Here is a 16140-nt window from a genome sequence, read left to right on the forward strand (position 1 = left end):
TTCTTTTCAGCTCATGTGGATTAAAGTTTATTGCAGAAACTTTTATTGTTTTTGATAAGAACACATTTTATGATGAGTTGTTATTAGTTGAGCTGATGTTACTCGGAGCCATAATGAATCCTGTTAAAGTCCACATGACAAAACATTATTTTAATGAACAGTCAGTGGAGAGTTGAGAAAAAAACATCTGCAACGGAGACATTTCATAGTTAAAATTATATGGAAACATTTATGACACCTGTATTGTGAAGTTTCAAAGGAAGTCATTGTTGAAAAGTAAAACTCAGGTTGCAGTTTTTCTTCAGTGACTTAGAATCATTAATGCTGTCTCCATCAACAAGCCGAACAAATCTTCAGAATGAGTTCACAAGTTTGTGTTTTGTGACACGTCGACGTTGTTACCACATTTTATCTGGTGAAAAGAGGATGGACAGACATCTTCAACAACCGAGTATCACCTGATGAATCTTTACTCCTCGGATGGAGAGAATCTATAGTTAAACAGATATCGGATCTCGTTCCTGTAAACTTCAGCTGAGAACATTTGGAGGGAAATGAGCTGTGTGCATTGTCTCCGTATGTCAAATACACTTTTACACACTTACAACAACTTTGCTGCATTTGAACTGCACTAATGACAGTGAATGTATTTGGTATTAGCAGCACTTGTCATTATCTCCTTAGCTGTATCCATCCTACACAAAGTAAGAGGACTGGCTGCTGGAGGAAGAAGAATGCACCCAGAAGGATTTGGTGATGAATGGGTTGAAAAGTAGCTTCATTCAGCTCCCTCCCCGTCTTTCTGTGCCCACCCTGCCCCCCAGCACACCATTACAATGCAGGACCCCCTCCCCCAGCCCAACCCCCCAACACACACACACATTAGCACACATTAACACACACACTCCTTGCCCTGCCCCCTGGAGAACACAGGCAGGGGGGTGTGAATGGGTGGGTTTCCCCAACTATTTAAACAGATTCCAACAGATGGTCGAGGAACTTTCCTCCTGGGGTCACGTTGCTCTTTCTTCCCAAATCCTCGTCTGCTCTGCAACGGACCTGACCGCCTCCACATTTCTCTCCCTTCCCTCCCCAAAAACCTCTCTCAACTGCTGGAACAAGCAAAGGGATCTCCCCAGACAGACCGTTAACTCTTTCTCTGTCACCCCAAAGACGAGACGTTGTCTGGCCCTCCATCTTCCCTTCACTTCAGCAGTTTGTCCTCCCCAGCAGTCCTCCACTGTGGGATCAGACATCCAGCGTCTTAACCCAGCGGGGACGGTGAATCATGCCCTCCGACTTTCTGACGCCTTTCCTGGAACTGGATGAGGAGTTCTGCAAGGTGAGAGCAACAACTAACTTTTTAACTCTTATCTGTCACATCTACCTCTTTTGTGATCATCTTAAGCTCCTGTCTAAGATGCCTGTGCAGCGCTAAAAACTAAGAATGAGGTGGTGAAAAGTTATTTAAAAAACACATTGCCAAATTAACTTAGAGAAGTGTTTTTGTGCGGGTGCATCCTAAACTTATTTCAGGAAATGGATGTATTAATGATGTATTCATTTCAGTGTTTGGGGGAAAAAGAAGTTTGTAAGTTTCATATTCTTACAGCTCAGATCAGAGTTCAAACTTTAGTTTCCCAAAAATCAAATAATGTAGAGGCTCTGATGTAGAGGGGTTGTTTTAATAAGATTTCCTAAAGCATAGGGGTAAAAAAAATAACTTTTTAGAGTAGAAATGTATGTATTGTATGAGATTTGTCATTTGGTAAACTGTAATGTTTGTGTACATATATATATATATATATATATATATATATATATATATATATATATATATATATATATATATATATATATATATATATATATATATATATATCAACTCTGATGAAATACTAAATGTAATTGTATTTTTAGTGTTTTCACTTACTGTTTATGCAATCCAGCTTAAACACAAATGTTTTTTCTCTTTAATATGTATTTTTTATTTGATGTAACTAAGATAAAGCATAGTCCAACTTTTACAATGAATTTTTCCAGTTTGTTTTATCAGCCGTGTTGCTTCAGCTGCAGCTTTAAAATCTCCTTTCAGCTTGACTTGGCCCTGCCAGTCTCGCTCCAGTGCTCCAGGAATGCAGAGAGCTCACATCTATTCTTCTCCTCTCTCCTTTTGTGTGACAGAATTTCCGTGGCCTCGAGGCGACAGATGGCTCGCCTGCCGGCTCACAGCAGCAACGGCAGCAGCACCGTCTGAGAGTCCTGGGCTTCCAGCGTCGTCACTCTCTCTGCCCCGTCACCCTCCCCAACTCCAAGTTCAACAGCAGCAGCAGCAGCAGCTCTGAGGTGACCGACTCGGCCTGCTGGGGGCTCAACATGGCCTCCACCCCGCAGTGGAACAGGGATGCTCAACTTCCCCGCTCCACGCTCAGCCACATCCCCTTCAGAGTCGACCGCTCTGTCAGCATGATCGAGGGCAACATCAGCAGCCCTCAGGACAAAATGCCGAATGTATCCCCACCCGTGCTGCTCCCTCCACCGGGCCTCTGCATCAGCAACACCTCTCTCTCCTCAGCTGCTTCCCCCTCTGCTGCAAGACCCCCGGCCCCAGCCGCTCACATCTCCACCCGCTACAAGACCGAACTGTGTCGCACCTATGAGGAGAGTGGCACCTGCAAGTACGGCACCAAGTGCCAGTTTGCCCATGGCTATGATGAGCTCAGAGGTCTCAGCAGGCACCCGAAGTACAAGACGGAGCCATGCCGCACCTTCCACACGATAGGCTTCTGCCCGTACGGCGCCCGCTGCCACTTCATCCACAACGCCGATGAGGTCGACACTGGCAGCGCTCCCCAGAAACAGAAGATGAGGCCTCCCCTGCTGCGTCACAGCCTCAGCTTTGCAGGCTTCTCCTCCTCTCCACAGACTTTCCAACCAGTTGAGGAGCTGCAGCCTTCTTCCCTCCTCTTCACCCGGGCCTCCTCTGTCTCCCCTTCCCCACCTTCCACAGGGAGCCCAGAGCTCCTGTCTCCTCTCTTCCCTGAGCCGGGGCCCCTGAAGCATTGCCCCTATCCCTTTTCTGGCATAACCGACCTGACAGGAGACAGCAGTGATTCAGCCCTGCGTTTCTACGCTGTGACCGACTCTGTCAGCGCCAGGTGTCCCACCTCCAAAAGCCCAAACCTACCATACCAACTCCCCCAGCAGCTGCCCGTCGGCCTCAAAGCCCCTCCTGGGCTTCAGCGCTGCTCCTCAGCTGACTCCCTGTCTGAGGAAGGCTACACCTCCTCCTGCTCCCTCAGCTCTTCCTCCAGTGGCACAGAGTCACCAAGCTTTGAAGGCCGGCGCCTGCCCATCTTCAGCCGCCTGTCTGTTTCAGACGAGTAGGGAAGGGTTTTACCACAGGGCTGAATTTAATTAGGGATAGATGCTCTAATTGTTGAAGTCTATGTGACCGGGATCTGATGTTGGGTTTTTCTGTCCAGTCCAAAAACACGCAGTGTTGAGGCTCGTCTTCTCCTCACAGTATTGGGTCTAAATAAAGTAGAAACTCGATTACCAAAACTACACAGTTCAGATGAAGTCACAAAGGATTTAAACATTAGGTTTTCGGTTCCTCCCTGAATGCAGCTGGGTAAACGTACCTAACTTTGTGCATATTGCATTTCTCATCCAAGCAGTTGTAGCGCTGCTCAGTGTTCGTCCAGTTTTAGCTGACTTGTCCTTTTGATTTATTGTTATTTTTGTAAGGTTGTTATTTTATGCCATTGTTACTGCTGTATACTGTTGTATACCCATTTTTTAGAGAATACCTGGAGGGTGCGTCACTAAGCTGTTCCAGCTCAGTGGGAAGTTCTGTGTGAGAACTTCTTGTACCCTGATTTAAGATTAGAGCTGTTTGCCCTGTGTATGACTGGTGTGCTATCCACTTTTTTAACATAGCAGTGTTGTTTTTTTTACAGATTTGATTTCCTAATTTTTTTTCCTCCTTACAAACTGTTTCAGTGACGCCAGCCTGCAGCACTTCTCCAGTCATGTTCAGGGCTCTCTGTATGAATCCAGCCTCTTGTCCATGCGTAAGAGGGTTAACTGACTGTATGTCGTCACTGTATGATTGACTGATTGATTGATTGATTGGCTGTGTAGCTGTGGCGACTTGATTGTATTTGTCAGCCAATTTAACTGCCTGGCAAGGGTTCAGCTAAACTGCCTTAGCAACAAAAGATAGCACAAGTGTAGGCGACCCACTGACTCTCTAGTTACCAAAGTTGATGTTAGATTTCCCCTAACCTCCTAGTACTGATAACAAGTAGCCTAGCCTTTAGCAGCGACAGTTAATATACAATGTTATGATTATTGTTATCATAGCTTAACAACTTTCTAGACTTATTTATTGCTTTTCATATAATTTGGTTTTTTTTTGGTTGTTGTTTTTGTCGGTTTCATGTGATTGTTTTTATGCTTTTTTGAGAAATTATGCTTTACTTATGCATCCGTGATGTCCATCTGCTTTTCATGCTATCCAGTAGCTTTAAGAAGGCCCATGGAGAGGAGAGGGAAGGAGTAAGAAAAAACATTTTGGCATTCCACATGTATGTTGCCTTATTGGCTAAAAGGCCTGGCAGAAATCAAGACTTGCTGAATCTTCACATCACAGGCAGCTCAACAAGTCAGTCGGTACAAATGATGGCGAGACATCTTTTAAAATCACCACTTTCTGTTGCTGGTGTGAGTTTACAGTGAGTCTACTCTCCTCTCCGTTCAGCCTCGCACCTCTGACTGTAATAACCTTCCTCCAATGTTTAGTGCTGATATCTACGCAAAGCAAAGTGGTGGAGAAGGAGACGTTCACCTGACATTCATGGTGTCAGTGTGAGTTAGCAGTATGTGTACAACCATCAACCATCAGAAGATTATTTTGATGAAGAAGAGTGTTAATATGTGTGATTAATCTGAGTGTATGTCAGGACTGCTGTATTACTGCAATGTTGACTTTGTGCGTGAAAATTCCTACCTGTGTGTTATCTCCTTCTCCTGCGATGTAAACAAACAGGTAAAAAGGTGGCCGCTGTTTATAGTTTGATTTTTATCTATCAGAGTTGCCTTGATGACAATGTGTTTGTAGGTCCACCTCTGTTGCACGCTAGCTAGCTAGCTTGTTAAATCTCTGGGCGGCAGGAGAAATCAAACGAGTTCAAAAGAAAATCAGGCAAGTTTGTAATTGTTTGTTTTTTTGTCGTGAAATCGACCCAACCTGCCCCGACGAGTCCGGAGACGCTCGTCGCTTGTTGCTGCAGCTTATTGTTAGCTCGACTCGACAGCAAGCCGGTTTTGTTACTCTTGTTAACTTAAAGTCTTATTTATTTTGTTTTTCAAAGCAAAACCTATATTGTGTTGTTTGATATCGTGTTTCTGTTTTACATAATTTAAGTGCATTTATTGTTTACATTCCATTGGTTATGGTTGATATCCTAGCTCTTTATCTTAATATATTTGTCCATCTTTATTTCAAAATAAAAGTCTTTGAAAAATCAGAACTCTGCCATCTCGTACTTTACTACATTTTTGTTGCACTACATAATTTTGTTATATAGTGCAAAGGAGCTCTGCTGTTATTGGATTTAATAAAGAAGTTTTGAAGATTGAAGATGTTTTCCTGTAACTTAGATGATTTTTTACTCACGTATATTATGAAACAAAGACTAAAATAGCAACACGAATACACATAAGAAAGACCTCCAACACCTCACTTTAACATAATATTCAGCTCTTTCACTCTTCTCCCACATGTACAGCTCTACACTGAGATTTGCAGTATGTTTTCATAACCTAAAGATTAGTCTTCCTCACATCTTCCCTCTCTGCTCCCTAACATCTTTACAATAATGTTTTCTTAAGTCGTACATCATTATTCTGCAAGTTCACATATAAATGATCAGAACTCAGACACTGATGAGCTCAGCTAGAAGACGCAGTATAAATAAAGACTACTCCGGACAAAATCACTATATTCTCAGAGGAATTCCTTCAATCAGATCCCTTCTATGTTCAGTAAAAGTGCAAAAACGCTGACGATGTCGAGCAGGAAATCTTTACATACAACATGATGAAACAACACAAATGTTCATTTTTGGTGAAACGTTCCCACGAGCACCGCTTTAAAATTCTGCCAGTGCTTCTAGGACCTTTACGATCATCTGTGTCCCAGTGCCACACAAAAGGAACAAAGATTAACTCTTTCTCTTACTTGTGTTTAGGGAATCTCCCAGCCCTCCCCTCCATGTGTGCGTTCGTGTGTGTGTTTGTGTGTGTGTTGTGTGGGAAGAGGAGTGAGTTTTGTTGCAACTCGTCTGAACGGACCAATTTAGAGTGAGTGACACTGAGGAGAATGTTTGGGCAACAGATGCTCGAACAAAGACTTCCCAGCAGACAATGGGGCACAGAGATACTTGTGACTGATTTCCATCCATTCACACAAAGTGGAGCAGAAGTTGACGTCCTCCCCTCTGTGTGTGTGTGTGTGTGTGTGTGTGTGTGTGTGTGTGTGTGTGTGTGTCTGTGTGTGCGTGTGTGTGTGTAAAGATTTAGTGTGTAAATATTTAATTACAAATATATCTCCTGCATTCAAAATAACATTTATACAAAATAATATTATAACACAATATTAATATATAGACTCTGTGAAATATACTGAAAGTACTCCTGATGAAAAACAAACCCATTCAGAGTGTTTTTGTATAATTATTTTCATTAATGCATCAACATGTAAACAGCAGGTTAGTGTTAAAGGATACAGCATCTAAGGGTCTTGAGTGCTTAGCCAGCATTTTTTGTGTAATGTGAAAAATTCAAACAAATCAGTTCCCTCTGAAGCTTCGAGTCATCTTGCATTTCCCTTAATCTGTGTGTTGTGTGAACACAAAATGCTTTGCCAAGTTTGCTTTGCCCTGTGCCGCTGTATTCTAGCCCTCCAGGCTTGCTGTAGACAACACTGGGATGCTTGGAAAACAAAAATAGAACCTTGGACACTAACACGCTCGCAAGGACAAGGAGTCGTTTGGTCAGAGGAAGAAATGACTACTTTCTCAGACATGCAGTGACAGTCCACATCAAGAGAAACACAAAGGTTTCTGTTCATAAAAACAGTGAGGGGCTTCAAAATCCTCAGCCGTCTTGTTCCAAGTGAAAAATAATAAGATAAAAAGATCGAGCTCAGGAGGAAATAAAGTCTGTAGAAAAAGAGGCCTGAGGCTCTGTTAGGGCTGTGAACACTGTGAACTGAGCCCCTTCTATGTAGGATTAATTACTTTCATATGAAGATGGCAAAAGTAAACTATTAAATTAAATAACTATTATTCCCGTATATAAATAGACTTCTCATTTATGGCCTTGTTTGCTTATATAGGTCACACAGTGGCAGCAGTATTAAGTTTTGACTCTTTCATGACCAGAAGTTTTTTCTAGTACGAACAGCCTATAAAAGCACAAGCTGATCAGAGATTTCACCTGAGAAATAGAAGAATGAAAAGTGTTTTTCTTCAAATTCCAGCTCTTTGTTTGTATATGTGAATAAATCAGTAAGTTATTATTATTATTGTTACTATTTAACGTAACGTCATCCTGGACATACTGGAACTTACTTAGTGAAAATGATACGAAGCAAGAAGCTTTTGTATTTGTCTCTCAGAGAGAGTGTGTGTGTGTGTGTGTGTGTGTGTGTGTGTGTGTGTGTGTGTGTGTGTGCGTGTGTGTGTGTGTTGGCATTCAGCTGAGGGCAAGCTGAGGATTTCCCTCTGGTGAATGAATAACAGTAGAGTGAAGCAGGAGCAGACTTCCACAACCCCCATGGCTACTTACCATTCAGTACCCGTGGTGTAGTGTGTGTGTGTGTGTGTGTGTGTGTGTGTGTGTGTGTGTAAGACCTTAAAAAGGCCAAGGGCCATCCCTGCGCAGCCCCTCGACCCCTCCCTCCCTCCTGGTCATGCAGGCCTTTTGTGTGTCCCTGCTTTCCCTTTTCAGTCTAACATCTGTATGCTAATGCCGTTCAATGGGAATGGACTGGAATCATCTTGGGAGAGAGGGTGAGGGGCGGCTTCCCCATGTGTGTCTGCATGTGTGTGAGGGTGGAGGAGGCTGAAAGAAGTGATTTGGGAGAATTCAGCAGCAGGAAAGGGTTTGTGGCGGGCTTAGAGAGTGGAGAAGAGGAATTATTGATTAACGGGTCACTCGGGAGGGGACCAATGGGTTTGGAGCGATGTTGTAAAGGAGGTGTGTGCATAAGTGGCTGTGTGTGTGTGCGTGTGTGTGTGTGTGTGTGTGTGTGTGTGTGTGTGTGTGTGTGTGTGTGTGTGACTTACTTTTTCCTAATAAAAAACCCAACAAATAGAACAGCAGAGTTGTGTACTTGCCTCTTTTTAAGCCTCCAGCTGAGTTACAACCATGACATTTACAGGACAGTCAATTATTTGAATGTACTTTAGAATTTCATTGTAAGAATGAAGATATCCACATGATTTTGTGAACTGCTTTCGAAGCCAGTCATAATTTTTGGATGTTTTTAGAATCCCTGGATATATGAGTGATATTTTGGGATATGTGATGCTGGAGTTATACAGATTCCTTGAGCAAAGCAACTCTTTTGAACTCTTTTTGAACTCTTTTGAGTTGTAGATGTGCACAATGTGCTGGCTTCTCTGTGAGCACCAAGAAATTGCATCAAATTCCCTGGAAGAGAAAGGCAGTCTATTTTTAACTTTGTATAAAACAAGCTGAAGTTCAAGGTCCTCCCCACTGAAAACAACAAGTGAAACATGTCGGCGCTGTATGTGCACACACAGCTTCACGCTCCCCAGAGTGCCAACAAGATGTTCACTCAGTCGTCTCTCAGGCCGAGTGCCATGAGGCTGTGGAGTCCATCCTCAAATGTTCCTGTTTACTGGTGCTTTTTGTGTTGCTGTGTGCTGATTGTAGCCCTTGTGTCTCACTGTTTGCTGGTTGTCTGGTTGGACTTCCATCTGCTCTGTGCCACCTCCAGTCCCGGTGGGAATCTCCTGCCGCAGTGGAGCAGTAAAACACTCAGTGCTGCTTTGAAAAACTCTTGAATTAGTTCAAGATAAATGTTTGATTGTTGTTACGCAACACAGAGTTTATAATTACATTTCTGTTCCCCAAGCTGCACACAAAAAAATAAACAAACTAATGAGTGAAAAGTAATCATGTCAAAACAATGAACTATTCATGGAGGAGTGAGGCGGAAGACTTCAGGAGACTCACAACCTGAGGAAAGAAGATTTCCTTAATTTCAGAAAGTGGGTTGCTATAAGGGAATTTCTCCTGCTACCTGCCAGACTCTGCATGCGTTCCCAGCACACACAAATATATAACCTCAAACACAACATGGGTGAATCTAACGCCAGCAGTGAGTTTGTTGTCTTCATCATCACATAGTTTCTCACATTACAGAATGCTTTAAGATTAACCCTGAAGCTGAGCATCAGCAGAGTACAGAGGTAGAGAGGCGAGGCCATCTAGTGGAGCCTTAGTGAAATGCACCTGTGTGTGTTTGTGTGTGTGTGTGTGTGTGTGTGTGTGTGCGTGTGTGTGAGTGTGTGTATGTTTTCTGCCCACACAAAGTTCACATAATTTATGCAAAACACACATTCCCCTTATTGCTTCCACTCTCACTGCCTCCCACGAAAGATTAACCAAATATTTTAAAAAATACATGTGTTAAGCTTGTACAGTACAGTGCATTGTTAAAGATTAAACCTGTGGCCTTTTATAGAAGATCAGTGTCCAGTTTGGGCCTTTTTTCATGTTTCTGAAGTTTTGTTAGCAATTCCACCAAAGTTCTCTCTAAACTTTTGTGAAACTCTCACCAAAATTCAACCCTGGCTTTGTTTGCGAATGTATATGAGTCAAACCTTTGTGTAAAAGCATAATTACGATGAAAGAGGCACTTTTAAGATTTACTGTAGTTTCGTTTTGGGGTCAAACTCATTTTCAATGGGAGTGCTACGGGCACTTTTACGATAGCATCAAAATCTCTAACAGTAAGAAGTCTCGACACAACATGAAACTTTGCTGGTAGCATCACCAGGGTCTCTACACATGAACACCAGCGTTGAGAACATTGTTTGTGTACACAAAGTTTACTAAAAAGAAAGTTTTGAACAACTCACGTTAGCAGTAGCTTGTTCTGCTAGCCGCCGTCCTGCCAGTGGAGAAGTGTCGATCTCAGACTGCGACGTAATAAGAATGGGCCGAGCAGTAGCCGTATCGCCTCCAAGCGGGTCATAGTGACGTCTTGCGACTGCAGTCACACGTCTCGCTCCAAAATTACCTCACATCTGTGCAGGAAACACGAGAGAAAGACGTTCTTTGAAGTCAGTGTAGCTTCTCACTGAATCTCTTTAGTTTCTCTCATCCTGTTTGTTCTTTAAATGTCTGCTGTGTTCGACTGTTTCATCATCTTCTCTTTCAGGAGACGTGTTCAGTTACTGCTGCTGAAAACACGTTTCGTGTGACGCTGCTTCATAATAAAAGCTTTGAATGACTAAATAACATGGGGGGCTTTTTTGTGAAGGACTTATAGAAAATTAAACATGTTTGTAACTGAATAAGCGGAGCCAATTTGTTAGCGGTGATTCTTTATTGGTCCTGCAGGGATCGAGACAAGACATCATTGCTGTGACACGACCTTCAAGCAGGTAGCAAAGTGGAAATGCAAACTGAGTAGATCAAGGCACACACGTGATGGAAAACTGGCATAAGTGAGGAAAAACCTTTACACTCAAGTGCTGATATACATTTCTTTACTCTTTATACATCTGGTTGTGAAAGACACCTGTGACTAACGTTGGTCAAAGGTGTAGTCTGTCACTCCCTTCACGTATGACTCTGTTAATGAATTGTGACGTCTGTTTTGTTTCCATTATTTGTGTATCATTCATGGTAGATTAAATCACCTACAGCAAATCCTGTACTTTTCTTTTTGGCAAAATTGTGTTAGCCTTTGTATTTTACAATGTTACAATGGGAATGAAATGGGAGGAACGTGCACTTACACAAACAGAAGGAAATCTGTTGAAAATATTAGCTGAAATTACTGCCTCGGGTGGAATAACTGCCTCGTCCCTGACGCAAACAAAGCAATTATACACTTCCATCTGATGTTCGTGAGACCGAGTGTTCTCACTTCAAGACAAAAGTAAAAATCCACTGGGGAGCAGTTAACTTTCACCTCTGATTCAGGAAGAAGCAGAGGAGTCATTCACTCACTGTCATTACAAACATTAACAGACACACAGACATGAACAACTGTGGGGTTCTGTACTGCACTGTTCTGTTCAGTACTGTTCTGTTCTGTTTGGTACTGTTCTGTTCTGTTCTGTTCGGTACTGTTCTGTTCTGTTCGGTACTGTTCTGTTCTGTTCGGTACTGTTCTGTGGAGAGCCTGGCCACAATACTTACACTCTGGAGAGCGTAGCTCAGCTTAAAATATCTACAGCCTGTCCTGCTTCAACAAAGGAACCACTGTGGGTTAATGTCCGCAGAATTAGCAGGGAGTGTGGATGTGCCGAGTCAAAATGGAAAGCTTCCAAATACGGAGCAATGTTTGTGACTCGGAAGTGCTTTTGTGAGTTTCGCAACACTGTAAAAAGCGAAAGTAAAAATACTTCTCTCATCTTATTGCTGCAAACCCAAGTGGCTGCTGGGGAATATTAACTTCTTGCCTACCGCCCACCATATTTCCCCTAGTTCTCCTCTAGGTCTCTTCTTTTGAAAAATGTGAGGCATATCGGTGTCTTTGATAAAGTTTTTAGCACTGGGGCCCATATCTGACCATCTACAGTGGCTCTACCACGCAAGGAAGTGCATTGAATTATTAACTCATTTGATCTGGTAACCCATTCTGCTCCACTAAAGTTAATAAATGGCAATAAATCTCCTTATCACGTAAGATGATATTCTTATTATCTTGAGACTTTAAGATTTAAGAAGATTTTTTTTCAGATCTTTCCATTTTTAATCAGCTGTTATTCAGCCCTCACTGAAAAAAATAATAACTGTTTTAGCACTTTAGAACTTTAACCGGACAGAAACTGCATCTCTCAGAGTTGTAAATGTCATTGTGATGGATTCTGATGCTGACTGTGATGTGTTGATCATGGCATAGTCATCTCGAAACATACTGTAGGTGTGACTGGGACTGCTTTACACTGGTTTCAGTCTTACCTGAGATCACCTGTGGTGTTCCTCAGGGGTCCATTCTAGGCTCTTTAATGTGTTTTTTGAATATGTTACCACTAGGTTACCAATATTCCTTTCCATTTTTATGCTGTGATGATGCAGTTTTGTCTATGAATCCATCAGTTACTTCAGTCACTCTAGATGCCTCTCACATTGTCATCACATCAGTGTATTGTTCACAACTGAGCAACTTTTGGGTTTTGCAGCCGTTGTACTTTGCACACTGCATGGCTAATCAGTGAAAGAAGGTCACACATTTCAAGATCACACACTCTAGTCATGACACAGGAATGATGCGGTCTTTGCACTGTGTGCTGTGAAAAAAACTGGAGGGAAATAAATCCCAATAGGGGTGAGGAAATGGGTTAAAATGCACAAGCAGAAAGGATCATTTTTGAGCTGAGAATGTGAAACTGCTCGCTCGTATTGTGAGAAAAAGTTCCAGAACCACTGCAGTAAGTATGAATGTGGAAGACTCGTGACTGAGTGGAAGGGCTGTATCTCCTTGCTGACCGCTGAGAAAGTAAAGACTCAGCAGAAGGAAGTGGAAGAAGCTGCTCAGCCCGTCTCCACCAGGACCTTGATCTTTGGGCACGAGGACAGATAAAAGAATGTTCAAAATACAAATGAACTGGTGTCCACTCCAAAACACTTCCATGGGCATTAAACAAAGTGGATTCTAGCCTTCTACCCCTCAGCCCCAGACCCAGGTACTGGGTAATAATTCTAATTTTGGTTTTGTTCTCTCTTCCCAACAAGTCTAGTAAATATTGGTTTTCCTGACAGTTTTCGCTGCTCACATTTCCTGCTCTGTTGGTCTTCTGACTGATGAGGTTGCCAAGACCCAGCTGTCAACAATTACGCTACAAATTAAATGTTATATCTGAGGTAATGACTACCAAATCTTTATCATTTATTAGGAGAATTTATTCTCATGATAAACAAATGAGCCCGTTTGGGCATATCCTCACAGACTACAGCAAACAGGCAGGAAAACGCTCATCTCCCACATCTGACCTCTCCACCCGACCTTGATCTTGTTTATCAATGAAAGCATCCGGTTTCGTGTCAGCAATTGAACCCCTTGTCCTGAAAGAAAAAATATGACCCTGAAGACTTCCTCCTGTCCCTCAACGACATATGGACACACCTCCTTATCCTCCAGACACACAGGATGTTGATGTGCAGAGAGCTACAGAGGATGTCTGTGACGTACTTCCATACTCACAACACTTCCTTCATATCTGTCACACGTTCACATGTATGTGTGTAGACACAATATTCAGGCCGTTGTTTACAATGCCTGCTCATGTGCAGTATGTGTTTTGTGCACTCTCCACAATGTGCAGCTCCCATATCCCCAAGTATCCTTCAAAATACCCAGTGAGGTAACACAGATCAGCCTTTGTGCCACCTCTGTCCCCTCCACCTGCTAAATCAGCTGATATGCATTTAATATGAAAATGATATGCCACTTTCTGTACAGAGGTCAACCCTGGACACACATGTTTACTGCATTGCTAACATTGTATCCTGGAAACTGGGCTGTTACACTGTGGGTATTTTTGACTACAGTGTACTCATTCTATTGTGAGCATGACATCATTGGGAGCCGCACACACGTCACTAAACAATGAACTTTTCTGGTGAAGTGAGTTCAGCTGCGGCTGTCGGCCTGGAGCTGGTGATAAGGATTTATAAAGCTGTTTTGTATAATTCCTGTAGTTTTGGCATTAGGGCTGCTCGCTCTCAGGTGTAAGCTGAAGCTGGTTTACATGTAACAGAGAGGTGCTGAGTCTGAAAGTTACTAAATGACCAACAGCTCTTTGTATCGTATTCTATTTCTGAAAATGCAGTGACCAGGGCAAGAGGGCAGTTACATGTAATCAGGATAACATAATCAGAATCCAAACATGAGTAACTCATCAGCCTCGATTACATTTGAAAATTGTGTAATAAGATTACTGTTACATTGTCGAGGATCAGGGTTAGAGGGGGCGACTGCACATCCAGGTGCCAACAGCCAGCTGGTGCCCTTTTTATTTTTTCCACCCCTGCCCTCAAACATCCTGCATCTGGTACCTGTCACATGCAAGTATCAGTGCGTATTCAGCTACACTGTCAGCATAATTTACACTGTAAAATAGTAAACTGGGAATCATGCTGTGCATTGCAGGCTGTAATCTAAAGATGGAAATGTGGTCTACATGTGTCCTAAACTCAACCAGATAATCTCTGGCACATTGTCAGCAATACAATGTTATAAAAATGTGTTTAAACACACACTCTTCCTCTGCATTGTTTCAAGAATATTTGCGTCCAAATCCATTGTAAAAGGCTCAACACGCTTTAGTTCATATTCCAGACCTACAGGTGGGGCTTGAAATTCACAAGAAATGCATAGGAAGAGATGGAGCATGCACATAAAGCTTGCACACTGTATACAAACAGACAGTGGAAGAAGAAACCGAACACAACAAGAAGAAGACGATGTGGCATATGCGGTTGGTCATAATCCTTTTTCGCTCAGCGTAGTGGCAGAGGAACCCTGATAGGCTCAATATCTTCTGCAGCACCAACACAAGCATGTAGTCCGCCATTGTTGCTGTTGGTGTTGTTATGAGACGTCACGGGGTTCAGGGGTCGAGGGGCGGGGCCATGGCTTCATCCATACGCAAAATATGCAGATTCGCCATCCACACAAGAACGCAAGAATGTCTTCACGCTGAGACCAGGTTTCAAAAAAGTGCGTTAACAGGACCCATTTGGGAGAAACAGATTAACACTTGTGGTTTTGACTGTCTTGACACCATCTGAATACTTCCTCTTTAATTTAACTGCTCTCTGTGAAATAGACAGGGTAGACCACATGAGGGGGATGAGCACAAGTGTGCAGGGAGGGAGCTGATGAAGGTGATGCAGAGCAGGTGTGGAGTGAGGTGTCTGGACGACAACACATTCTGGCCTTTAATTCAACCTAGTTTAAATTTAACCTGTTCCTTCTTGTGTGAGTTAGGGAATGCAGACAATACGGGGCTCACAGCTCCAAGAGACCTTGGAGTCAGCATTTAGCTGTGTGGGTCAAAGGTTAGCAGGAGACAAGGCCACTATAGGGACTGAATTGGAGCCTGACTCCTGTTCCAGATGGAGGATGATATTTAAACAGACACATGTCCAGAAAAGGATAGAGGGCTCATCTAGGTAATTTTGGAGTACAAGCCCGAAGGAGGGACAGTAACAGATTTGGTCATTTATGGGAGATGGACCTTCAACCCATCACAGTAACCAACTAGGAGCAAGCAAGCTCTGCCCGAGGGACTTTAAGAAGGGTCTCACGAGTAGAGACGAGGGGGGTGGCACTTGGTAGAATTCCTAAGAGCTAAGGCGTAGGAGTTCCGATAGGGCAAGGAAGGCAGAAACGTTTGGCATTATTCTGCCCGAGATTGGTGAACATCAGATGTGGGGCCACACTCTGCTCGGATGCTCGGCTCAAGTCTGGTTTAATAAAGATTGCTCTATCATTCCACCCAGCCTTGCCTCCGCAGAATTTTTTATCAACATACTACACGCCGATATCTTTGAGGAAGACAGCCCAGAAACTACAGGAGGGACACAGGAGGGAAACAGAACAAAAGACAATATAAAAGCAAGAAAGCACACACAAGCAAAAAACAGAAATGACAGATCCATGATCATTTTTATTGATTCCTCAGGGAGCAAAATATAATAATCTGGTGTATTCAGGTGGCTGGTGTCTATGAGTGAGTACAGAAGGTGGACCGATGCTCTTATTGAGTGCCATTCTAGTTGGTCTGTCATCAAGGACTTCTTTCCTCTGAATGCCACTGAATTCAGGATTTCAACAGTAAGCTGTACAATCTGCTATGG

At 42.9% G+C, this 16140-nt stretch overlaps 1 protein-coding gene and 1 long non-coding RNA gene across 3 annotated transcripts; one reads left to right on the top strand and one right to left on the bottom strand.

Annotated features, from left to right (window-relative positions):
- The first annotated feature begins 918 nt into the window (after window positions 1-918).
- LOC119030495 (mRNA decay activator protein ZFP36L1) lies at window positions 919-5528 on the top strand. The gene is made up of 2 exons (XM_037118138.1): window positions 919-1342; window positions 2185-5528. The coding sequence occupies exons 1-2, from the start codon at window positions 1289-1291 to the stop codon at window positions 3385-3387; spliced, it is 1257 nt and encodes a 418-aa protein (XP_036974033.1). The 5' UTR covers window positions 919-1288; the 3' UTR covers window positions 3388-5528.
- Window positions 5529-8423: 2895 nt separating this feature from the next.
- Window positions 8424-11280, bottom strand: LOC119030497. 2 transcript variants are annotated; one of them, XR_005078298.1, is made up of 3 exons: window positions 11067-11280; window positions 10182-10349; window positions 8424-9050 (listed from the first exon to the last, which is right to left on the bottom strand). It is a non-coding gene; the product is annotated as an uncharacterized LOC119030497 (long non-coding RNA). The 2 variants fall into 2 exon arrangements; XR_005078299.1 differs by having other exon boundaries at window positions 8424-9081.
- Window positions 11281-16140: the final 4860 nt, after the last annotated feature.

The sequence above is a fragment of the Acanthopagrus latus genome, chromosome 2 (assembly GCF_904848185.1).
Source record: "Acanthopagrus latus isolate v.2019 chromosome 2, fAcaLat1.1, whole genome shotgun sequence".
NCBI classification, from domain to species: domain Eukaryota; kingdom Metazoa; phylum Chordata; class Actinopteri; order Spariformes; family Sparidae; genus Acanthopagrus; species Acanthopagrus latus.